At 34.9% G+C, this 27,488-nt stretch overlaps 1 protein-coding gene and 1 pseudogene across 2 annotated transcripts in view; both read left to right on the top strand.

Moving 5' to 3' along the window:
• Positions 1-27,488, top strand: part of RAVER2 (ribonucleoprotein, PTB binding 2) — a 93,343-nt gene that overhangs the window by 55,640 nt on the left and 10,215 nt on the right. The window contains exons 6-11 of one of the 2 annotated variants that reach the window (XM_023210246.2): positions 8,865-8,950; positions 10,641-10,745; positions 10,898-11,012; positions 13,061-13,329; positions 18,613-18,724; positions 20,561-20,697. In XM_023210246.2, the coding sequence (XP_023066014.1) occupies positions 8,865-8,950; positions 10,641-10,745; positions 10,898-11,012; positions 13,061-13,329; positions 18,613-18,724; positions 20,561-20,697 (824 nt within the window). The remainder of the gene's footprint in view (positions 1-8,864; positions 8,951-10,640; positions 10,746-10,897; positions 11,013-13,060; positions 13,330-18,612; positions 18,725-20,560; positions 20,698-27,488) is intronic. The other variant, XM_023210256.2, reaches the window with a different exon arrangement.
• Positions 7,167-7,513, top strand: LOC111541395 (annotated as a pseudogene).

Here is a 27,488-nt window from a genome sequence, read left to right as displayed (position 1 = left end):
GATTATTAAGTATTATCTTAGCTAGAGTTTTTTTCACAGATTTCTTTCATATTCATGAAATCGTTACCACAATCAAATAATAGACATATAAATTACCCTCCAAAGCTTCCTTTTGTGCATTTGTAATCCATCCGCTACCCTGTCCCCGGGAAACCACTGATCTGCTTTCTGTCACTACAGTTTGTATTTTGTAGAAATTGGTATAAAAGGAATCACACAATCTGTACTGTTTGGCTTCATTCACTTAGCTTACTGGTTTGAGATTCGTTCATGTTGTTACATGGATTAGTAGTAGTTTTTCTTTTTATTCCCGAGTAGTATTTCCTTCTATAATTTGCTTATTCATTGATTTGTTGATGGACATCTGGATTATTTCCAGTTCGAGGCCATTACAAATAAAATCTCTATGGACACTTGTGTACTAGTCTTTATGCTTTTATTTCTTATGCTTTTATTCTCTTTGATAAATAACTATCTGTGGAATGGCTGAGTCATATGATAGATACATGTTTAAGTGGTGAGAAACTGCCTAGCTGTTTTCCAATGTGGTTGAGCCATTTTACGTATTCACCATCAGTTTCTAGGGCTCCAGTTTGCTCAGTATCCCCGCCACTACTTGATCTGTTGGTCTTTTTAATTTTAGCCTTTCTAGTGGATGTGTAGTGCTCTCTTACTGTGGTTTCAATTTGAATATTTCTTTTGACTAATGATTTTGAGCACCTTTTATTGTGCTTATTTGTCATCTTTATATCTTTGATGATATGTCTTTTCAAATATTTTGTACGTGTTGTTTGTCTTCTTATCAAGTTGTAAGAGTGCTTTTTAATTTTACATACAAGTAGTCTGTTGGATATATGGTTTGCAAATATTTTTTAACAGTGTCTTTTGAAGAGCAAAATGTTTTATTTTGACAAAATCCAATTTATTATTTTTTCTTTTATAATTTGTACTTCGTATGTCATATTTGAGAAATCTTTGCCAATTTCAGGTTTTCTATGATTTTCTTGTATGTTTTCTTGGAGAAAGTTTTATAATTTTATCCCTATATTTAGGTCTATGATCTGTTTTGAGTGAATTTTAGTTTATAGTATGAAGTAAGAGTCCAGATGTTTTTTGTTTACGTATAGTTATACAGTTATTCCAGTATCATTTGTTTAAAAAGCTTATAATTCATTGAATATTTTGACATTTGCCAAAAATCAGTTTACCATATATGCATGAGTCTATAACTAAACTCTGTTCATTGATCTAAATGTCTGTCTTTATAACAGTACTGTCTTTATATCAATACTGTCTGTATACCAAAATACATGTGTAATAAATCCTGAAATCAGTGTAAGTCCTTCAACTTTATTCTTCTTTTTCAGAGTTGTTTTGGCTATTCCGGGTTCTTTGCATTGGCTTATAAATTTTAGAATCAGAGTGCCAATTTCTATGAAAAATGTCAGCTGGCATTTTGATTAAGATTGTATTGATTTGTATGCTAATTTAGGCAGAATTCACAACAATTCTGAGGCTTCTGATCCATAAGTATGGTATATCTTTTCAATTATTTTGAGGCAATATTTTATTTCTCCCAGTGATATTTTATTGTTTTCAGAATATGAATCTTATACATCTTTGGTCAGATTTATTCACAGTATTTCATATTTTTTAATGTTACTTTAAATGGTACTGCTCTCTTAACTTCAATGTCCTATTGCTTGTTGTTAGCATATAGAAGTATAACTGATTAAATACATATTTATCTTATATCCTACAGTCTCGCTAAACTCACTCATTATTTCTAGTAGGTTTTTGTTGGGATTTTCTATGTAGGTGATTATGTTATCTACAAATAAACACAATTTTACTTCTTCCTTTCCAACATATATGGCTTCTATTTTTTTCCTTGCTTTTTTGCATTAGATAGAAATTCCACTGTAATTGTGCATAGAACTGGTGAGAGCAGACATCCTTGCTTCATTTCTGATCTCATGGAGAAGGCATTCATTCTTTGATTATTAAGTATTATCTTAGCTAGAGTTTTTTTCACAGATTTCTTTTATTAAGCTGGGGAATTTACCATCTATTGCTAATTGCCGAGTTTTAGCATGATGATTGCTGGAATTTGTTGAATGCTTTCTCCATATATCGAGATGATCATATACTTTTCTCTCTGTTAACATGATACATTACATTGATGATTTTTGAATGTTATATTAACCTTTTATTCTTAGGATAAACCTCACTTAATCATGGCATATTATAACCTTTTTTATATATTGTTGAATTTGATTTAATAACATTTAGTTTGAAATTTTTGCACCTATGTTTATGAAGTATATTGGTCTGTAGTTTTCTTACCTTGTAATGTATTTTCTGGTTTTGTTATGCTGCCCTCATGGAACAATTTGGAAAATATTCCCTCTCTTCAGTCATCAGAAGAGTTTGTGTTCAGTGCTATTATTTCTTCCTCATATGTTTGGTAGAATTCGCTAGTGAGATCAGCTGTGTTGAATTTTTTAAGGAAGATTTCTAACTACACATTTAATTTCTTTAATATATAAGAGCTATTTCAGGATATTGTTCTTCTTAAGTGAGCTTTACTAGTTTGTATCTTTCAAGGAAATTATCTATTTTATGTAAGTTATCAAATTTATTGGCATAACATTGTTCATAATATTCCCTTATTATTCTTTAATCTCTGCAGGATCTATAGTGATGACTCTTTCACATTCCTGATATTTTTGTCTTCTCTCTTCCTGATAAGTCTGGCAAAAGGTTTATCGATATTACTGATTGTTCCAGAGAGCTGGCTTTTGTTTTCATTGACTTTCTCTGGTTGTTGTCTGTTTTTTATTTCATTGATTTCCACTTTATTTCTCTCTGCTTACTTTGGGCATATTTTGTTCTTCCTTTTCTGGTTTTTTAAAGTAAAACTAGATTATTCACTTGAGACCTTTCTTTTAGTGTGTTTAGTATTACACATTCCCTTCTAAACACTGTATCTCACAAATTTTGAATGTTATATTATTTTCATTCATTTCAGAATACTTTTTGGTTTCCATTTTGATTTATTTGGTCCATTGGTTATTTGTAAGTGTCACTTAAGTTCCAAAATTTGGAGATTTTCTAGGTTTTTTTTTTTGTTATTGATGCCTAATTTAATTCACTTGTAGTTAGAGAAGATACTTTGTACAACTTAAATTTATAAATTAGAATTTAGACTTGTTTCATGGTTCAGAATACAGGCTATATTGGCAAATATTCCATGGACACTTGAGAAGAATGTGTATTCTGCTCTTACTGGATGTGGAGTGTTCTATACGTGTCAGTTAGCTCAACATGGTTGATAGTGTTCATGTCTCCTATATCCTTACTGATTTTTTGTCAACTTATTCTATCAATTATACTGAGGAGAGGATGGGGCATAATGGGAGTCCTAGCCATAAGCTAAGGGTAAGAGCAGGTAGGCAAGATGCTATGGACGTTTTCAGACTGTTTTTATTCTGATTGTTGTTTCTGTTGTTGTTATAAACTGGAAGATACTGTGTTCAGTAAAAGCTGTGAAGAAAAATATATTTCAATGTTTTATAGTAAAATGCAATGATGATCTGAAAAAGAAGAGGAGTTGTTGAAATTTTTAATCATAATTTTGGGTTTGTCTGCTTTTCCTTTCAGTTCTGTGAATTTTGCTTCGTATATTTTGAAGCTTTGTTATTTGGTGCACAAACATTTAAGGTTGTTGTATCCTTTTGATTAATTGGCCCATTTGTCATTACAAAATGGTGATCTTTATCCCTGGTAATATCCTTTGCTCTGGATTTTTTTATATTAAGGTAGCCACCAGCTTTTAAAAATTAATATTAACATATCTATCCATAGATGTTTATATGTTTAATAAAATATATTTTAAGTTGCCAAGTGAGTTTGTATTTTCTATTATCTTGGAAAATCCTTTTCTGATATTTGCCGTGTGACTACTAGGTACTTCATCAATAAGGTGTGACTTTAAAGTAATGTAGTTTTAAAAACATTTTGATATCTATTATTTGTGGTTTCCATAATAGATTTTGAGGGAAGAGACTTCTATTAATCTTTCATAGATAATACAAATACATCTAGAGCTTTGTAATTTAGATGTATTTCCCCAGGCGGTCATTAATTTAATAAGAAGGGATGTGTCTTAAAAGCTCTGCTTTTTGTACTTCAACTACAGAATTTAAAAAAAATTAACTCCTCCACTCAAGTTTTTGTTGTTAAAAAATTTTTAATTGACATGTAATAATTATACATATTTATGGGGTACAGACTGATAGCCCAATATGTGTATATAATCTATAATAATCAAATGAAGGTAATTAGCATATTAACCACCTGAAACATTCATCATATCCTTGTGTTGGGAGCATTTAAAGTCCTCTCTTCTAGCTATTTGAAAATACACAATAAATGTTTGTTAACTTAGTCACCCTATAGCACTATAGAACATGAAAACTTAATCGTCCTATCTAGCTGTAATTTTGTATTCATTAACCAACCTGTCCCTATCATCCCCTTTTGCCTTCTGTTCCCAGACTCTAATAACTATGATTGTACCTTCAACTTCTATGAACTCAACTTTTTTAGCTCCTGTATATGAGGGAGAACATGCAGTATTTATCTTTATGTGCCTGACTTGTTTCACTTAATATAATGTCCTCCAGGTTGCTGCAAATGACCAGCTTTCCTTTTTTCTTATGGCTGAATAGTATTCCATTGTGTATATGTACCACATTTTCTTTATCCATTCATCTGTTGATGGACACTTAGTCCATATCTTGGCTACTGTGAATAGTGCTGCAGTAAACATCAGGATGCAGATATCTCTTCAAGATACAGATTTCCTTTTCTTTGGTTTGTTGTTGTTTGTTTGTTTTTTGAGATAGAGTCCCACCCTGTTGCTCAGGCTGGAGTGCAGTGGCATGATCTCAGCTCACTGCAATCTCTGCCTCCGGGGTTCAAGTGATTTTCATGCCTCAGCCTCTCGAGTAGCTAGGATTTTGGGCGTGCACCACTGCACCCTGCTATTTTTGTGTTTTTTAATAGAGACAGGGTTTCGCCATGTTGGTCAGGCTGGTCTCGAACTCCTGACCTTTAGTGATCAACTCACCTCAGCCTTCCAAAGTGCTGGGATTACAGGTATGAGCCACTGCACCTGGTCGTGATTTCCTTTTCTTTGGATAAATATTCGTTAGTGGATTGCTGGATCCATACGGTAGCTCTATATTTGTTTTTTTGAGAAACCATCATACTGTTTTACATAATGGCTGTACTAATTGGCATTCCCTCCAGCAGCGTAAGAGAGTTCCCTTTTTTCCGTATCCTCACCAGCATTTATTATTTGTTTGTCTTTTTGATAATTAGAATTAGCCGTTCTAATTGGGGTGAGATGATATCTTATTGTGGTTTTGACTTACATTTGACTGATGATACTGATGTTGAACATTTTTTCATATACTTGTTGGTTATTTATATGCCTTCTGAGAAATATCTGTTCAGATCCTTTGCCCATTTTTAAATTGGATTAATGGGGGTGGTTTTTCTTTTTATTTTTATTTTTGCTGTGAATTGCTAGAGTTCTGTGTATATTCTAGATATTAGTCCTATGTCACATGAATAATTTGCAAATATTTTCTCCCATTCTACAAGTTATACGTGTTCACCGTATTGATTGTTTACCTCATTGTGCAGAAGCTGTTTAGTCTAATAAAATCCCATTTGTCTATTTTTGATTTTGTTGCCTGTGCTTGTGAAGTGTGACCCGTAACATCCTTGCCCAGATCAATATCCTCAAGTGTTTCCCCCATGTTTTCTTTCAGTAGTTGTACAATTTTTAGTCTTGCATTTAAGTGTTTAATACATTTTGAGTTGGTTTTTATATATGGTGAGAGATAAGGGTCTAGTTTCATTCTTTTGCATATGAATATTCCATTTTCCCAGCATAATTTATTGAAGGGGCTATACGGAAGTTATTTGGCTAAGTCTAGTAATATTTTCTCTAATTTTCTACACTTAATTCCCTATCACTTGCAGAGGAGTTATTTTCTGTGTACCAGTTTTCCACTCAGAAATGCCTTTTTCCTCATTGAAGTAGATAATAGAATTCTAAATGAGTCCTCTTCCACATATCCTCACATTATCGTAACTTTCCTGAAATTATGCTAGAATGAAACATTCCCTCCAATCCTGCATACTCTGGGCACTTGCTCCTTTGCTAGAGAGAATATTGAAAACTGTTGAATTAAATAGTTTCCTATGGTTGTCTCACTGGTATCATTCTACTCCTGAAAACCAAGAAGTTATATCATTCTTGTCTTCTGAGGCAGTCCCAATGTAGACTTAGACGGATACTAAAAAAATTTGGTTAGAATGAGGATTTATTTCATTCATTTGTTTATTTCACCTGTCATAGTACAGTGTTTTTTTAATTTTACTACATATATATTACAAGAAGATGTTACCAGTACACTAATTTTGTATATTATATATATATAATTTTATGTATTATTTTGAAATGGAGTCTCGCTCTGTCAGCCAGGCTGGAGTGTAGTGGCGTGATCTCAGCTCCCTGCAACCTCCGCCTCCCAGCCTCAAGCAGTTCTCCTGCCTCTGCCTCTCAAGTAGCTGGGATTACAGGCATGTGCCACCATGCCTGGCTAATTTTTGTATTTTTGATAGAGACAGGGTTTCACCATGTTGACCAGGCTGGTCTCGAACTCCTGACCTCAAATGATCCTCCCACCTTGGCCTTCCAAAGTGCTGGGATTACAGGCGTGAGCCACTGTGCCCAGCCTAATTTTGTATATTATGATTATTCCAGTTATTTTACAATAGTTAGATTAAATTTCTTCATATATTTTCTATCTCATGGTCCTTTTTGTGTCTCTATATTATCTATTCTAAAAACATCCTCCCCACCCTTGTTTTTGTTAAAGTGAGAGCAAGTTTATTAAGAAAGAAAAGGAATAAAGAATGGCTTCTCCAGGCTGGGCGCGGTGGCTCACACCTGTAATCCCAGCCCTTTGGGACGCCAAGGTGGGTGGATCTCAAGGTCAGGAGTTCAAAACCAGCCTGGCCAACATGGTGAAGCCTCGTCTCTGGTAAAATACAAAAATTAGCTCTCTTCGGTCCATGCTTCCAAGATGACAAAGAAAAGAAGGAACAACGGTCGTGCCAAAAAGGGCCGTGGCCACCTGCAGCCTATTCGCTGCACTAACTGTGCCCAATGCGTGCCCAAGGACAAGGCCATTAAGAAATTCGTCATTCAAAACATAGTGGAGGCCGCAGCAGTCAGGGACATTTCTGAAGTGAGCGTCTTTGATGCCTATGTGCTTCCCAAGCTGTATGTGAAGCTACATTACTGTGTGAGTTGTGCAATTCACAGCAAAGTAGTCAGGAATCGATCTCATGAAGCCCGCAAAGACCAAACACCCCCACCCCAATTTAGACCTGCGGGTGCTGCCCACGTCCCCCACCAAAGCCCATGTAAGGAGCTGAGTCCTTAAAGACTGAGATAGACTATTATCTGGAGAAAAATAAAATGGAAATTGTACTTAAAAAAAAAAAGAGTTAGCTGAGTGTGGTGGTGAGTGCCTATAATCCCAGCTACTTGGGAGGCTGAGGCAGGAGAATTGCTTGAACCCAGGAGGCCAGAGGTTGCAGTGAGCAGAGATCGTGCCATTGCACTCCAGCCTGGGAAATAGAGTGTGACTCTCTCTCAAAAACAAACAAACAAACAAACACACACACAAACAAACAGAATGGCTGCTCCATAAAGCAGTGGCATGGGCCACTGGTTGCCCATTTTTATGGTTATTTCTTGATTATCTTGATTATATGCTAAGCAAGAGATGGGTTATCCATGAGTTTTCCAGGAAAATGGTGGGCAATTCTCAGAACTGAGGATTCCTCCCCTCTTTAGACCATATGGAGTAAATTTCACACGCCGCCGTGGCATTTGTAAACTGTCATGTTGCTGATGGGAGCGTAGCAATGAGGACGGCCAGAGGTCACTCTTGTCGCCATCTTGGTTTTGGTAGGTTTTCACTGGCTTCTTTATTGCACCCTGTTTTATTAGCAAGGGCTTTGTGACCTGTATCTGCCGACCTCCTGTCTCATCCTATAACTTAGAATGCCTAACTTACTGGGAATGCAGCTCAGCAGGTCTCAACCTTATTTTACCTAACTTCTATTCAAGATGGAGGCACTCTGGTTCAAACATCTGTAACACATCCTTGCCTCCCTTTTGTAAGTTTTCTGTTCTAAAAACATCCCTTTTGAAACGTACTCTGGTATTTAGACTCTTAGACTTGATTATGAGTATTGTTCCCATTTATTTTCTTTATGTCTGTGTACAGGTTTGCAGTTTCTTTTGATTTTTTTATGTAAATATTTGTGTGTACATATATTGTCTTCTCAATTGGATTTTATATAAGCTTTTCAAGGACAAGGATTGTATCTGGTCCCCTACTCCTGCCCTCTGCCAAAATGCCTGAAATACCTAAAAAAACACTGAATAAATAACATGGGTTCAAATGAGTATTGTGCTTATTAAAAGGTGGGTATGTTTTTTTGCACTAAATTCTAGAGAAGATTAAGCCTAGGTTTGGAGTTTTACGATTATGGCAGAAGGCTTTTGAATTTTAAAACAAATTCCAGGGTTGAATCTCAGGGAAAGGTGCCTGTCACTTTTGACCAGTGACAAAGTCACTCTGTCATTGAACTTTCAGTGGATTTGTTAATAGTTTAAAGAAATATTCATTAACCCTTTTCGAAGCTTGGTTTTTAAAAATTTTTAATTCCATATATATATTAAAGTTTTTACTTTTATTTTCTCAAAGCTGTTCTTGGAACACCTCACAGCTTGCCACATCTGATGAATCCATCCATCTCTCCTGCATTTTTACATTTGAATAAAGCACATCAGGTACATAAATAACATTAAATACTGACGCTTTAAATATTTGGAGTGAATATCTTGTTTGTTCTTAACACTTAAAGTTCTCAAGAAATTAAATGAGTATTTTGCTTTTAAAGAAAATCTTTAATAAGTATAGCTATGTAAAATTATAACTTAATGAGTACATCAGATTCAATTAAGCTAACCAAAGCAGTAGTTATATACCACAATAAATATTATTGATTCCAATTTGTATGGCATTAAGAAGGAAAGTGGTATATTTTTTCTAGATAATAAATCAGTTGTTCAAAACAGGGCTTCTTATGTGGTCTTAACTCAAAAAAGTATTTCTAGAAAGAAAATATAAATGAACAGTAACTCTTAATTCCTAAAATTTAATGAATATTATAAAAAACAACTCATGTATATGAGAATAGAGTGTATGTTTCCTACCTTTTTTAGATAAATATTTTAAATGTGTGTTTATAGATTTAAATGTCCATAATATTAGAGATAAGCATTACTCATTAATTTCAGGTACTGTTTAAGAATATAGAATTCTAATTACAAATCAAACAATATCTAATAGATGCTTAATATAAGTTGAATGAATGAATATCTGGTCCTAAATCCAGCTTTTATTTTTCATCCTTAGAATCTAACACAGGACTTGGTGATACATTATAGAGTTTTTATTCATTCATTTACTCAATGTATTTTATTGAGTATCTGACATATATGTATTAGACATTGTGCTAATCATTGAGGCTACTGTGTGGAATGTAACATTTAAAGTCTATGTTATTATAGAATTTCAACCAGTAAGGAAAACACATTAAACAGTTAATTACAATAAGGAGTGAAGAGTAATATGAGAGGGGAAGTTCAGAGTATTGATAATATTCCCTGTATTTTAAGAGAAAGACCAAAATGCTTTACCTTTAAGGCCAATACATTTGAGCTAGCTCCTCCTGCCTCTCAGCTCAATACACATCACTGTCCCACTACAACAGCCTGGTTTTGGTCCTCAAAGGACCTTGTTTTCTCCTCCTTCCATCTTTTCTTCTGCTGGTCCTTCTTCCTGGAATGCGAATGATTCCCACCCCAACATCACCTAATTCCCTCCCAGACTTCAACTACAGCCTTCAGATTGCAGTACAAGAATTAGTTCCTCCAAGAAACCTTCCTTGAATCGTCCAGTCTAAATAACATTCCTCCACTATTTGTTCTTATAGCCCCCTGCATTTTTCCTTCATATAATTACCATGTGTAATCATGTGGTTTTTTAAAATTATTATTAATTAATGGCTCCCTTCCTTAGGGGACTGTAAGATCTGTGAGGGCAGATCTTATTGTACTTCTCACTAAGTAGCACAGTGCCTGGCACATAGAAAGTGCTCAATAAATCTTTGTTGAATGATTAAATGAATAAATAAATGAATGAATAGAATGTCACTGTCACTGAAACCAAAAGGGGGTGAGAGGAGGGAAGGAAGGATGAAAGAATGTAGAATTAATTTCATGACTGCATGGCCCCCTTTTGTATATTATTAAAAGAATTAATTAACTTTGCCTGTTAAGTTGGAAAGTGAAATATTATGTTTAGAAGCAATTACTTTTACTCAGATCTACTGGAGAATTGAACTTTAAAATGAATCGGGTTATACAACATGTAGCTTTTCAAAATTAAACTAATAACGTTTTGTCATTTTCACAGAGCTCAGTTATGGGTAATACTTCTAATTTATTCCTTCAGAATCTTTCTCATATACCACTGGCACAACAACAATTAATGAAGTTTGAGAATATTCATACTAATAATGTAAGTATGATATCATTTTTTCTTTTAGAATCAGTTCATTTCTTTTCTAGAATCAGGTTGTGGATCAGGTTGTTTATGAATTTTCACATGTGTAACTTTTTTTAGGTTATATCTTATGGCCATGGGTCTTACCTTTTTTTCTTCTTTTGTAGAAACCCGGCTTACTTGGAGAGCCCCCAGCTGTGGTATTTCAGACTGCACTAGGGATAGGGTCAGTGCTTCCATTGAAAAAGGAGTTGGGACATCATCATGGAGAAGCACATAAAAGTAAATGATGTGTATTTACTGAGAAGTCAGTAAACAGTCAGGTTTGAGATTTAAAGATAGTTTACCTATGTTCTACTTTTATTTACAGGGAAGTCAAATTTGAGTTTTATTTAGTCATTTAAAATTTTGAGAACCCTCTTGGCTTTTTCTATTTTGAATATTGATAAGTTACTGATGGACTTGCTTCCATGCCAAGATAAGACTTTCCCTGTTGGATATGCTTTAATATTTTATGCAGGTTCACAGCAGTGCAAGGCAAAGACACAGATCCCTTTGAGACTGACATGCTGCCCACTGGGCTGACAGCATATATGCATCCATTTGGGATAAGAAACCTTTCACTTTTATTTTTAAAAATCTAGTATTTATATATTTAAAGTTTGATTATTTATTTGTATTATTAAAAAAAATTTAACCTCTAAATCAGTAGTCAAAGAAAACTAATGCGTGTATTATGTGCTTCTAAAAACATGGCAAACAAAATAGCTTTTTTGGCAGGAAAATAGGAGCATGGTGTTACTAAGATTTCTTATTTGAATGTGATTTTGAAGGGTGCATTTTCAGCTTGAAGCTTAATTGAAATTTGCTTAGAAGTGGGCATGCTGAGTAAAAACAGAAGGTCCACCAATAATTTAAAAAAAAAAAAAAAGCCAATTAAATATGGGTAGCTTACTTAACCTTTTGTCCAGTGATCAAATAACTTAGTTCTGACTGTTGAAATTGACTGGACAAAAGTTAAGCCGGTGAAGAAATTTTTTGGTATCATGGGGTCTGTCTTTCCAAAAAATTAAATTTTCTATGTCTAAAAGCTTATGTAAATGTGTATTATTTGTGTTGAATTAACTAATAAACTATTTGCTTTAGTATATGCTGCTTTAAGAACATTGAAAAGTTTGTGTCCAAATAACTGTATTCTAAACATTAGGGGAATCAAAGTATCCATCTCTAAATGATTATTACTAAAAATAATTGAAGAAATTTGTTTAGTAAATTTATAAAATGGTAAATCTTAGTTGTCAAAATTAGCTCTTTCCATTTAATTTTGACCTATAGATTTTTTAAAAAGTGGAACGGTTCAGAATTTTCCTATTAAAACTTTTAATAGGAATGTTGCCAGCCTGGGCAACATGACAAAACCCTGACTCTACTAAAATACAAAAAATTAACCAGGCGTGGTTGCACACGCCTGTGGTCCCAGCTACTCAGGAGGCTGAGGTGGGAGAATCACCTTAGCCCAGGAAGTTGAGGCTGCAGTGAGCCATGATTGGCAATGGGAGTGGGACCCTGACTCAAAAAACAAACAAAAAAACTGCTTTTATTTCTCCCAGAATTTCTTGTTATTTTCTATAAATAAAAACATAAAACGTTCATGTATTAAATTTAGTGCTTATCTGTTAACAAATACTCATCTAAGAAAAGAAGCCAGTGATATACTGATAAGTGTTTAACAACAAGCTCTCTAGGTGGAAAAAAAGTCTTGATTTGTAGCATTTGTGCATTTCTGTTTGTGAATACTCCAACTGTGACTGATTTCAGGTTACCAATATGAAGACACAACTCAATAGCTGGGAAGAGGTGTGTATTAATAGCTCTCATGAGCTGATGGAAGCCAGCTAACCAAATTTATTACTGAATTCAGTCAAACTTCATTAAATTTTACTTTCAGATAACTTTTTAAACTTAAAACTTAATTATTTCCTTCAGTTACGGACACAGTGAAGCTGCAGTGAATGGGCATAAAAAAAAGCACTAATATAGCTTAAATGCCAATTAACAATTATATATAGAATTTAAAAACTTAAAAATTTCATGTATTTGAGGTTACCCTGAAAGTTACTGAAAATAAGAGCATTATTACTATTGTAGATTTTTGTTTTTTTCATAAAGGAGCCCACTAATTAACAACCTCTAACCTTACCTTTTGCTGTTATCTAACAGGTACAAAATTGGTTTCTCTGCATTTTGCTCATAACTTAACAAAATCAAAAGGACTATTGTGAATAAATATTTTCTAACTAAAAGCTTTTTGCATTTGTGGTTTGCTACAGCATCTAGCCTGATTCCAACTCAAACAACGATAACAGCTGGAATGGGCGTGTTACCATTCTTTCCAAATCAGCACATTGCTGGACAGGCTGGGCCAGGGCACAGTAATACTCAGGAGAAACAGCCAGCCACAGTGGGAATGGCAGAAGGAAATTTCTCAGGGTTGCATTCTTATCTTCAGAGCTTTCCAAACCTTGCTGCTGGAAGCTTGCTGGCAGGACACCATAAGCAGCAGCAAAGCCAGCCAAAAGGCACAGAGATAAGTTCAGGGGTAAGAAAACTTTGTGTGCACACAGATGTGTATATACCTATATATGTATATATATTCCATTTAAATTATATCTTAAATTGTTGTGTCAATGAAATGATGACTTTTTCATAGTTTACATTTACTTCTCAAAATTGAAGAAAACATTGCAAAATCTGTTTGCAATGTTTTTGAAAAATCTGTTATTAAAAATAAGCAAACGAAAAATCCATTTTTTGATAAGTTATGCTAATTGGCATTTGGGACTACCTTAATTATTTGCCAGTTTGTAAGTAAAGTAATTTTAATTTGTGTAAAATGAGTTATGTCTCTTATAAATAATTTATATGTGAATTCTTTATTCCTTATAAGAGAATAAGGAATTTCCAAAAAGTTTGTGACATACATGGTTTTCAAAAATACTTGATATTTTAAATATAAGATATAAACTAATTTAAGTTCAGAATTTTGTAGTTTGAAAAAGCTTAGGAGTATCAATACTTATTCACTTACATAGTAATGTTATTTGTAAGGCTAAGTATGTGTTAATGCTGTTCTTTAAAATATACTTTTTGTGTATCTTAATATGTATTTAGTAGCTAAAGTATTTTAATATTTAAAGGCAGAACAAATTTTATCTGGAAAATATCAAAACCAGCTATTAAACTCTGGTCTGTTCAAACTAATCTGGTCTTTCTTTTAATTCTGGAAGTGTTTACCCAATCATTTTATTGGTTAATATACCACTGATATTTATAAATGTTGTAATAAGTAGGTAGACTAAAGTACATCTAATTTTTATTATATTTGTACCCCAAAATACACTGTGGTTTGTAAGTGGTATAAAACTTAGGCTTAACCAGTTTGTAAGGAAAAAAATCTATGTAGTTTCTTGTATTCAAATGTCAAAATAATAATACTGAATTTGTAAGAGATTTTAGTGTTACCTAGCCATAGCAAGAGGTATGACTAGAATGCCCTGCAATTGTACATTGAGAAAGCTAAGGCAGTTCTTTTTTTAATTTTTTAATTTTTTACTTTTTTTTGAGACGAAGTCTTACTATGTCACCCAGGCTGGAGTGCAGCAATGTGACCTTGGCTCACTGCAACCTTCACCTCCTGGGTTCAACGGTTCCCCTGCCCCAGCCTCCCAAGTAGCTGGGATTACATGCATGCACCACCATTCCTGACAGATTTTTGTATTTTTAGTAGAGATGGGGTTTCACCATGTTGGCCAGACTGGTCTCGAACTCCTGAGCTCAGGTGATCTTCCCGCCTCGGCCTCCCAAAGTGCTGCTATTACAGGTGTGAGCCATTGCGCCTGGCCGTCAGTTCTTCATAGAATAAATTTTAAAAATTTATCTACAGTGTTCATTGCTTGGATTATTGAGGGAAATTGCACAAATAAAACTTGTATATGAATACTTCATATCTCTTTGCAATCTTTAGTTCACTGCAAGCATCAGAGTCTTTAGAAGAACTGTGGATTTTAGGTGATTCACATAATGGGCAAATGAGTCTGTCTACAAGAAGACAGCCAAAATAGGGGCAGGTTCTGGAAAATAAGTCCTGTGAAGAAGAATTCAGGAGAAGTGGATATATGGAACCTGGAAAGGGACAACCAAACATATACATTGTTAAACCTATTTAAAGAGTAGTCATATGGTATTATGTGTACCTCCAGTGGACGGAACTACCTATTAAGTACAACATACAATAAAGCAGATTTAGGCTTAGGAAGAACGATTCAAGCTTTTAAGCAGAGAGAAAGTTTATTTCACAAAGATGTGACTGTCATATCACCAAAAGCAATTAAGCAGACCCCAGGTGAGCATCTGTATAGGGTGTCGTGTTAATATAAATGATCCCTCTTCCTGTCAGTAGGGGTTGGACCAGGTAACCTCAGTGTTTTCTAACTGTGAGATTTTAGACTTTCCTGAAATAATTAGTTTAACTTTGCTTTAGATATTTAGAACTGCATCTTTAATATTGTGTTGGCCAGTAAGTCTTGAGTCTACCTTTTTGTTTCCAGAATCACCTCTAGTGCAAAACACACACACACACACACACACACACACACACACACACACACACAGAGAGATTTGGACTCTAACTCCCAACCTTTGAGAATTTTATTCAGGGAGACAGGGATGATATCCAGTTTCTGTTTATTGTGGTAAAATTAAAATATACATAACATAAAATTTACCGTTTTAAGTGTAGAGTACTGTGGCATTAAGTACATTCACAGTGTTGTGCAGCATCATTGCTCTCCATCTCCAAAACTTTTTTGTCATCTCATACTCATAACCTGTACCTGTTAAATAATAACTCTCCCTTTTTCCCTCCCACTAGCCTGGGTAACCACTGTTTCTACTTTTGTCTTTATGAATTTGACTATTCTAGGTACCTAGGTGACACAATATTTGTTCTTCTGTGTGTAGCTTAGTTCACTTAGCATAATGTTTTCTAGGTTCATCCATGTTGTAGCATGTATCCAAATTTCCTTCTTTTCTAAGGCTGAGTAATATTCCATTGTACATATATACCATGTTTTAATTCAGCCATCCATGGACATGTGGGTTGTTTCTACCTTTTATTGTGAATAATGCTGCTGTGAACATTGGTATCTGAGTCCCTGCTTTCGATTCTTTGGGGTATATACCCAGAAATGGAATTGCTGGATCATACCATAATGCATGTTTAATTTTTGTTGAAACTGTCATCCGTTTTTCCACGGCAGCTGCACCATTTTACATTCCTGCCAGCAGTGCACAGGGATTCTAATTTTCCAACATGCTCACCAACACTTGTTTTCTGTTTTAGCTGTTTGTAACAAAAATACCATAGGCCGGGTGATTTAAATAACAAACATTTATTTCTCACAGTTTGAGAGGCTGGGAGTTCTAAGAGAAGGTGCCAGCAAATCCAGTGTTGATGAGGATACTGTTCCTGGTTTTCAGATGACCATCTTTTCGTTCCATTTTCACATGGTAGAGAGCTGGAGCAAGCCCTTTCATGTCTCTTCTTATAGGAGCGCTAATCCCACTCTTGAGGGCTCTACTTTCATGACCTCATTACCTCCCTTCATGACCTCATTACCTCCCAAAGGTCCCACTTTCTAAGACCATCACATTGAGGCTTAGCATTTCAACATATGAATTCTGGGGAGACTTAAAACATTCAGTTCGCAGTCGTAGCCATCCCCGTGGGTGTGAAGTGGTATCTCATTGTGGTTTTGATTTGCATTTCCCTAATGATTAGTGATGTTGAGCATTTTTGTGTGTGTTTATTAGTTATCTGTATATTTTCTTTGGGGAAATGTCTATTAAAGTTTTTGCCCATTTTAAATCAGGTTCATTTTTGTTGTCATTGTTCAGTTTTTAGGAGTTTTCTATATACAGTTGACCCTAGAAAACACAGGTTTTAACTGCACAGGTCCACTTATGCTTGGATATTTTCCAAGAAATATAGTGGGAAATTTTTTGGAAATTTGAAAACTTTGAAAAAACTCACAGATGAACCCCATAGCCTAGAAATATTGAAAAAATTAAGAAAAAGTTATATATGTCATGAATGCATAAAATATATGTAGATATTAGTCTAGTTTGTAATTTACTACCATAACATACACTCAAACCTATTATTAAAAAGTTAAAATTTAGCATACATGACATACATACTTAAAGACTGTACATGGCACCATTCAGTCAAAAGAAATGTAAACCAAAATAAAGATGCAGTATTAAATCATAACTGCATAAAATTAACTGTGGTATATACTGTACTACTGTGATAATTTTGTGCCTACTTCCTGTTGCTTTTGCGATGAGCTCAAGTGTTGAGAGTATCCACTTAAAATGCTGTGTGTTGCTAATCATCTCCATGTGAGCCATTCATCTCTCCAGTAAATTGCTTATTGCAGTAAAAAGTGATGTCTCGTCATGCTTGCATATTTTTCATCATGATTAGTGCAATATCATAAACCTTGAATAACACCTACGATCCATAAAAATGCCACTAGTGATACTAGAAGGGCTCTCAAGAAGCAGTGTCATGACATAAGTAAAAGTCGAATTGCTTAATGAGTACCACAGATTGAGGTCTGTAGCTGCTGTTGTCCACCATTTCAGACAGATCTATATTGTAAACAAATGACATAATTTATGGTATTGATAAATACTACAGTACTGTAAATGTTTTTCTCTTATGGTTTTCTTAATATTTTCTTTTCTCCACCTTTAATGTAAAAAAACAGTGTATAACATATGTAACATACAAAATACATGTTAATTGTTTGCTATTGGTAAGGCTTCTAGTTAACATTAGGCTATTAGTAGTTAAGTTTTTGGGTAGTCAAGGGTTATACATAGATTTTTCCACTTTGTGGGGGGTTGGCACTACTAACCCCCATGTTGTTTCAAGGGTCAACTGTATTAGAATCCTTACATCTAACTAATTACATAAAAATATACTGATATACATTTTGAAGAAATGTGTGTTTCTAGCATCATCTAAATGTGGAGTTGGAGTTTATTAAACTCATTTATTTTGTTTGACATTATATTTAGTACCAGAGGTAAATAAGCTTTGCTTTTGTTATTTGGTCATAAAATATAAAATAAAAATCTCAATAAAAATATTGATAACAGGCCAGGCGCAGTGGGTCATGCCTGTCATCCCAGCACTTTGGGAGGCCAAAGTGGGGGCATCACTAAGGTCAGGAGTTTGAGACCAGCCTGGCCAACATGGTGAAACCCCATCTCTACAAAAAATATTAAAAAACTAGCCAGGTGTGGTGGTGCGGTTCTGTAATCCCAGCTGCTCAGGAAGCAGAAGCAAGAGAATTGCTTGAACCCGGGAGGTGGAGGTTTCCATGAGCTGAGATTGCACCATTGCGCTCCAACCTGGGCAATAGAGTGAGATTCCATCTCAAAAAAAAAAAAAAAGATAGATAGATAGATAGATAGATAGATAGATAGATAGATAGATAGATAAACAGTATTTCTGGGAAAGAGATATGGAATTTAGTTTTTCTTGTGAAGATGAATTCTTTCCTGGTTCAAGTGAGAAGATTGTACAAGATATCCTTTCTCTTTTAGTTCTAAAGTTCTATGGCTCTAGAATAGCTTTTTTAAAAACCTAATTGAACAACTAATAGCAGGTGAAATGTGATAATTTTAGTCAACATCCATAGATATTTCATAAGTATACTAGATGTATTGAAAAATAAGTATTTCTGTATTCTTCATTTTTATTTTCGTGTTCCTCTCATTAAATACCCCCTCCTTTGTTCTTGTTAAATAGGCTGCCTCTAAGAATCAGACTTCACTCTTGGGAGAACCACCAAAAGAAATTCGGCTCAGTAAAAATCCATACTTGAATTTGGCAAGTGTGTTGCCCAGTGTGTGCTTATCATGTAAGTAGGGGCTCAGTATTCTTGTTGTGGAGTTTTATTGAATACTTTACATAATAAGTTTTACTTTAATTTTTGACTTAACGGAAGCAAATAATACCTGTTGACCAAATTAAGGCCTAAATTATTCTTTAAATTAAAATAGTAATTAAAATTAAGACACTCAAAATGTGTGCTATTTTATTTAAGGAAAACATTACAACTCATAGAGAATCATTTTTCTTAACCAGAAGTTTAAACCTATAAGTAATCTTATATATCTTGAGTGTTTGAATACTCCCAAAATATATGAGCTACCAATAATTGGTAGAAGTGGAATTCTCATTCACTTTTTGGAGGAACCCCTCAAGCTTTCAATTACTGTAAATCAGCTATTCATTCAAATGTCGTTTTAAGAGAAAATCACAAATGTGATATGCTCCAGGCACAAGGATGTTCACTGCATCATTGGTTGTAAATAGTGGGAAAACTGGAAAATACTTAATATTTGTCAATAGGGGAATGCTAAAATAGTTGATCATATAATTGAATACTTTGCAACTTTTTTTTATAGTTGAGGGATATTTACGTATACTGATATGAGATGAACTCTAAAGCATATTTTGGCAAATATATGCATAAAATGATTCCATTTATGTTTATTTAAAGTTATATATCCTTACATGTATATACTTGAGTGTGCAAATGCATGAAGTAAAACCAAAAAAGTAAATTCTAAACTATTACCTCTGGAAAGAATAATAGGATTAAATGAAAAGAGATGAAAGATGAATTTCATTTTTAATATATATCCTCTGTATTTTATGAAATATCCTTGAACCCAAACATTAATTTGTAATTTTTTTTGAGCTGGAAAAAAATGTAAGTGCACTTCTAGTATAACTGTTATGTATTGATCTGGTCTGAAAACTGATGGTGACAATTATTACATTTATAAGAACAGTTTACATTTTTTATACCTTGTTTTAGAGGCTAGACACACACACACACTCACACACACACACACACACACACACACATATGTTTTGTTTTCTTGAGACAAGGTCTCACTCTGTCGCCCAGGCTGGAGTGCTGTGGTGTGATCTTGGCTTACTGCAGCCTCTACCTCCTGGACTCAAGTGGTCCTCCTACCTCAGCCTCCCAAGTAGCTGGGACTATAGGCATGTGCCACCATGCCCAGCTAATTTTTTGTTTTTTGTTTTGTTTTGTTTTTTCTGTGAGACGGAGTCTTGCTCTGTCACCTAGGCTGGAGTGCAGTGGCACCATCTCGGCTCCCTGCAACCTCCACTTCCTGGGTTCAAGCAATTCTTAAGTCTCAGCCTCCCAAGTAGCTGGTATTACAGTCATGCACCACCATTCTTGGCAAATTTTTATATTTTTAGTATCTTTTTGTAGAGATGGGCTTTCACCATGTCACCCAAGCCAGTCTCAAACTCCTGGGCTCAGGCAGTCCTCCCACCTTAGCCTCTCAAAGTGCTGGAATTACAGGCATAAGCCACCATGCCCGGCCAGACGTATATGCTTTTTAACCTTTCCACCAAAATTATTTACCCATGGGACGGGTGTCCATTTTAAGTTGTTTCAAATGAATGAGACAGTATTATATACTGTATTTTCCCAGGGGAAAATATATCTAGTTATATGTTGGCAAACTAAAATTTTGTTCTATTTGATAATATGCTGTTATAATTTATAATTTATAATAAAATATAATTTCTGTTTATAATTTATAATTTATAAGATAATTTATAATAAAATAATTCGTTTAAAACAACCTAAATAAAATAAATGTATAATAAAATAACCTAAATAAAATAAACTTGTTGATTCTGCCTTTAGCCCCTGCAAGTAAAACCACTCTTCATAAGACTGGAATTGCAAGCAGCATTCTGGATGTAATCTCTCAGGGAAATGAATCACAACACACATTGGAAAAGTGCATTGCTCATTCTCCACCTTTTGGTGATTATGCACAGGTAAATAATTCCCAGGTTCTGAGGATACACAGAAAAATTGGTTCAACTATATATTGAGTTCACTGAATATGAAATTGTGGTTCCTATATTATTAACATAGGAAAATCAAATTGCACTGATCTATGTATTTCTTACTCATCATTTGAAATTTGGGAATGTGTTCAAGACATTAGTATCATTTTGCACTAGATATTTACCTCTCATTGTTTACCTAGTGGTTGGCAAATTACAGCCCATAGACCAAATCTAGCCCACCGCCTAGTTTTGTAAATAAATTTGTATTGTAATACAGCCAAGTCCATTCATTAACATATTGTCTATGGCGCTGACATGCTATAATAAAAGAGTTGAGTGATGACAACAGAGACTATGTGGCCTGCAAGATTAAATATTTACTATCTGGTTCTTTGTAGAAAAATGCTGCTAACCTTTGGTTTGCACTAGTATAGACCTGAGAAACCCAAGGGAATGCCTCTGTTCTTCTCCACTGTTTGTAGATGTAGAAAGATGATCATATTTACAGACACTACTGTGCTAACTTCTGAACCAGTCAATCAATAACATAAAAGTATTATGTTCATAAGATGTCCTGTGTCATTACTTAAATATGTCAGCTTTGCTTTGGCCCTTCTTCAGCTTACTCTTAGCGGTGTAAGCTGAGTATATATCATGTTAGCCCTGTGTGATTATGGAATCATAAGAGTCTTATAATTATCAGTTCTGACTCTTACTGTCCTAGAACAGCCAGCTTCTTCTCAGCTCTATCCTGTTTATTGGAGCCTTGTCTCCACTTTGATTTCCTTGGAGCAGCTCTGTGCTTGCCTGACCTGTCTCTAATAAACTTAGAAAAGAAAACCACTTAGAACAATTGACACCTGATTATGCCTTTTTAATAGAGTACTAGAAATAGCCCAAGTTCTGTAAAAATGGTGCAGCGGGATGTTAGTGAAACATATGACATGTCTTATATACCTGGGACAACATGGGAAAATATGGGTTGGGTAGATGTTGTAATTAGGTGACAGTATATCTGTATTTAGAGAACAGTGCTCACAAATTGCTGCAATCTGGAAGCATTCTCTTATATTGATTCATAAGACTCATCTTCAGTCCTTTATTAGATAACATTTGAAGTAATGACTTGGATAAAGACATTAATTGGAAAATTTATAAGATATAGTCCTGTACAATTCTGATTTGTTTCTTTTCAAAAAACAAACTTCTTATAAACAGAAGCACAGTAAATTTTTTAAAAATTCATTAAATACATATTTAAGCTTTAAAAATTTTTTGAGCTTACCTTTTATTTCTTTTTAAATTTGCCTTTTTCTTAGCAGTTTTGCTTGTTAGATTACTGTGATTTATTATATACTTATACACATAGAAATACTTTCTCATTCACACATGGAGAAATTCTGGGATAATGATGCCTTTTTCATTGCTCTATGTCTTCCTGCCTCCACACTTTCTTGCCCAGAGATATGGTGGGGGAAAGAATCCTCTGTGCACTGTTCAGTGTCTCCTTTGACAGTCCCTGCTTCTCGCGCATGCTTGTTCATAAAATGGGATTTGTTCTGTCTCTCATGTTCTTTCTTCCTTATAAACTGAATTAAATGTTACTAATGGAACATTAAAGTAAATGGAATTTAACTAATGGAATACTAAAGTAACTATTATAGAAAAAGGTGGTCATGTATTAGGAATTCCTTCCACTATTTCCACTGCTGGGATGAAGGAAGAGGTCTAAGGGAAAGGAACCAGAAGTGTTTGTTTTCTTTTTAACACTTGCTCTATGCTTTGTGACGTACGTGATTACTATTTCTAACAACCTTGTGAGATTTAAATGACCGCCTTCATGATACAAGTGGAGAATCATGAAGGGGTAAATAATGTCTCCAAGTTCATACAGTTGGTAAGTGATTTCTTGATTCCAAAGGCCACATTATTTATACCATTGAGAAGTTTCTTCAGGCTTCGAAGTAATATCTGAGAGAAACTGTGTAGGCTGCTCTGCTTATGAATTAGGAGAGATAAATATGTCAAGGCATAGAGGGACAAAATAATCTTTATCTTCAATAAAACTATCAGATTTAAAAACCTAATTGACATTTCCAGTATTGGTGATGTTGCTTGTATCATACTATTTCCCTACAGATAAGCATTATTAGAACTGGACTAAATATAAATGAAAACCAACTACTTGAAAGCACTAGAGAATGAATGACCAAAAGCAGGTGGAAATGCGAGAATTATTCCTTGAAACAGGATAACATCACTATATGATATTTGTGTTTCTATAGCTTTTTGCCTGAGACCACTCCCTAGATGGAGAAAGCTGCAATCTCACTAGCTTAAGGAGTCAGATGACAGAGTTCAGGACCATTAGCAAGGCTGTTAAGTGAAGGGGGAAATTGTAGAAAAGAGGGGGTTTGAGAGGAGCCTCAAAATCTGTGTGTCAAATTAACCCAAATACAGTTGGCTGGCCCCTAAACTGTGTTTGTGTGAGGGAAACTCCAAGGGACCTGGTAGAAAACAGCTGAAAGGCTAAAGGAACTGAGAAGAGATTCAACTCCTTTCCAGCGCAGAGGAGACAGAGTTTGGAGTTTTGAGTTCAGCAAATTTAACTCCTTCTAGAACAAAAATCAACACTCATCAGAGGAAGATAATAGAATCTGTAGCCTCTACAATATATTATAGTAATCAATATGTCCAGTAGAACAAAATTACTAGATAGTTGAAGAAGCAAGAAAATGTGACTCACAATTAAGAGAAAAAGTAGAAACTGACCCCAAGGTGACCCAGATGTTGGTCTTGTAGACAATAACCATAAAACAGCTATTATAAATATGTTTAGGAACTTAAAATAAAGTAATAATGAACAGATACGGAATCTCTGCCAAGAGATATAAACTAAAAAATAACAACTTTGGAACTGAAAACTATAGTATCTGAAATAAATACACTGGATGGGCATAGCGGAAGATTGGAGAGGCCAGGAAAAAAGGTTCAGTTAACATGAAGACAACTCAATCTGAAGAACACAAAGAAAAGAGATTTTTAAAAGCCCAACGGGACATATCCTCAGGGACCTGAGGGAAAATATAAAGCAGTCTAAAATGGATGTAAATGGAGTCCTGGGAGAAGAAGAGAAAGATAATGGGGCACACATTATTTGAAAAAATAATGGTCAAACATTTTCCAGATTTGTTTCAAAAAACTTACAGATCTAACAGGCTCAGCGGTCCTCCTGCATAGCAGAATAAATAAAAGGAAATTTTTACCTAGGCACATTATAGTTAATATGCTGAAAACTATAGTTATAAAGAGATAATCTTGAGAGCAACCAGATAAAAACAATGCACATTATCTTAAGACAGGTTTCTCAATCTTGGTACTATTAACATTTGGGGCTGGATGATTCTCTCTTAAGTGGGAAGGGCTATTTTGTGCTTGTAGGAGATTTGGCAACATCCTTGTCCTCTAACCCCTAGATTGCCCCCACCAACACACACACCGTTGAGAACCACTGGGTTAAGGCAACAGTAAACATGCAGGTGACTAAAAAAGATTGTATATTTTCTCTTAATTTATTTAAAAGCAAAAATTTTAACATATAGGGTTTATAATGTATATAGATATAGTATATTTGATGGCAATAGTGTAAAGGACAATAAGGTAAATGAAATTATGGTTTTGGGGTTATGTTTTACATGAAGTACATCAAAAGTAACTCTAAGTAGGCTGTGATAAGTTGTGGAACGCATACAGCAACCATTAAAAAAATTATACAAAGAGATATAGCTAAAACATGAATAGTTTAATTACAATGAAATTATAAAAACATTTGATTAAGCCAAAATATACCATGAAAGACAAAAACAACTAGGTCTAATAAAAACAAATATCCGAGTGGTAAACCTAAATTGAACAGTAGTTATAATTATATCAAATGAAAACAGACTGCATGCTCCATTTATAACAGGTTTTCTTTTTTAATATTAAAAAATTTTTAATTTTAGGTTTGGGGGTACACGTGAAGGTTTATTACATAGCTAATCACGTGTCACAGGGGTTTTTTTGTGCATATTATTTCATCACCCAGGTATTAAGCGCAGTATCCAATAGTTATCTTTTCTGCTGCTCTCTCTCCTCCCACCCTCCACCGTTATGTAGACAGCAGTCTGTTGTTTCCTTCTTTGTGTTCATAAGTTCTTATCATTTAGCTCCCACTTAGGGGTGAGAACACGCGGTATTTGGCTTTCTGTTCCTGCATTAGTTTGCTAAGGATAAAAGCTTCCAGCTCTATCCATGTTCCCACAAAAGACATGACCTCCTTTTTTTTTATGGCTGCATAGTTTTCCATAGTGTATATGTACCAAATATCCAGCCTGTTACTGATGGGCATTTAGGTTGATTCTTTGTCTTTGCTATTGTGGATAGTGCTACAGTGAACATTTGTGTGCATGTGTATTTATGATAGAATAATTTATATTCCTCTGGGTATATACGCAGTAATGGGATTGCTAGGTCTAATGGTAATTCTGTTTTTAGCTCTTTGAGATTTTGCTACACTACTTGCCACAATGGTTGAATTAATTTACACTCCCACCAGCAGTGTATTAGTGTTCCCTTTTCTCCACAACCTCGTCAGCATCTGCTATTTTTTGACATTTTAGTAATGGCCAGTTCTGACTGGTATGAGATGGTATCTCATTGTGGTTTTGATTTGCATTTCTCTAATGATCAGTGATGTTGAACTTTTTTTCATATACTTGTTGGCCGCATATGTGTCTTCTTTTGAGAAGTGTCTGTTCATGTCCTTTGCCCACTTTTTAATGGGGTTGTTTGCTTTTTTCTTGTAAATTTAAGTTCCTTAAATATGCAGGATATTAGCCCTTTGTCAGATATATAGTTTGGAAAAATTTTCTCCTATTCTGTAGGTTCTCTGTTTACTCTGTTGATAGATTCTTTTGCTTGCAGAGGCTCTTAATTTAATTAGATCCCATTTGTCAATTTTTGCTCTTACTGCAATTGCTTCTGGTGTCTTATCATGAAATCTTTGCCCATTCCTATGTCCAGGGAACCATATTGCACTAAAACCGCCAGTAAAACGTTGAATAGAAGCAGTAGAAGTATATATTTATGCCTTGTTGAAACTCTTTTGGAATAGACACAAAGACCAATGGAAAAGAATAGAGAGCCCAGAAATAAGGCTAGACATCTGCAACCATCTGGTCTTCGACAAAGTTGACAAAAGCAATGGGGTAAAGACTCCCTATTCAATAAAAGGTGCGGGGATAACTGGCTAGCCATATGCAGAAGATTAAAGCCAGACCTCTTCCTTACACCATAGACAAAAATCAGCTCAAGACAGATTAAAGACTTAAATGTAAAACACAAAATTATAAAAACCCTGGAAGACAACCTAGGCAGTACCATCCTGGACACAGGAACACACAAAGATTTTATGACAAAGTATGACCCATACACAAAGGGAAAAGTAATTAATAGAAACTGTCCGTAAGGAAGTGGAAACACTGGACTTACTAGACAAAGATTTAAAATATTTTCAAAGAATTAAAGAGAGCCATGTCTCAGGAACTTTTAAAAAGTATGAGAGGCCGGGTGCGGTGGCTTGCGCCTGTAATGCCAGCATTTTGGGAGGCCAAGGCGCGTGGATCACGAGGTCAGGAGATCGAGACCATCCTGGCTAACACGGTGAGACCCCATCTCTACTAAAAATACAAAAAATTAGCCGGGCATGGTGGCGGGTGCCTGTAGTCCCAGCTACTCGGGAGGCTGAGGCAGGAGAATGGCGTGAACCCAGGAGGCAGAGCTTGCAGTGAGCCGAGATCGCGCCACTGCACTCCAGCCTGGGCGACAGAGTAAGACTCCTTCTCAAAAACAAACAAACAAAAAAAAGCAAAAGTATGAGAACAACATCTCATCACATAGAGAATATCAATAAAGAGAGAAATTATTTTTAAAAATCAAATAGAAATTCTATATTTGAAAAATATGGTAACAAATGAAAAATTTACTACAGCACAGCAGCAGATTGGAGCAGGAAGAAGACTCAACAAACGTGGAATGTAGGTCAGTTGAAATGATCCAGTCTGAGAAACTGAAAGAAAAGAGAATGAAGAAAAATGAACTGTAACAATGTAGGCAGGGATGCGGAGAAATGGGAATCCTCATACAGTGCTAGGGGTTGGTGGGATATAAAAGGGTGCAGCTGCTTTGGAAGAGTGTGGCAGTTTGTCAAATGTTAAAGAATTACCAGATGGCCCCAGGATTTGACTCCTAGATATATCCAAGAGAATTGAAAATGTGTGTCTATACACAAATGTGTACATGCATTGGCACAGCAGCAGCATTCATAATAGCCAAAAAGGAAAACAACCCAAATGTCTATCTAGTGAGGAATGAATAAACAGAATGTGGTAATATCCACGTGATGGAATATTACTCATCCATAGAAAGGAATGGAGTACTGATCCATGCTACAACATTGGCGAACCTTGTGAACATTACTCTAAGTGAAATAAGCCAGACAAAAAGTCCACATATGATATTCCATTTATATGAAATATCCGGAATAGGCAAATCCATAGAGAATGTAAGCAGATAGTGGTTACTGGGGGCTGGAGGAGGGAGGAGTTAAGGAGTATGATTAACAGGATTTTTGGGGGGAGGGGAGAGTGATAAAAATACTCTACAATTCCGTTGTGGTGATAGTTCACAAGTTGGTGAACCTTGTGAATCAACAAATTTTGAACTCTTTAAAAAAT

This window comes from Piliocolobus tephrosceles, chromosome 1 (genome assembly GCF_002776525.5).
Source record: "Piliocolobus tephrosceles isolate RC106 chromosome 1, ASM277652v3, whole genome shotgun sequence".
Taxonomy (NCBI): domain Eukaryota; kingdom Metazoa; phylum Chordata; class Mammalia; order Primates; family Cercopithecidae; genus Piliocolobus; species Piliocolobus tephrosceles.
The sequence above is the reverse complement of the archived record's forward strand: the minus strand, read 5'-3'. Positions and strand labels throughout refer to the sequence as shown.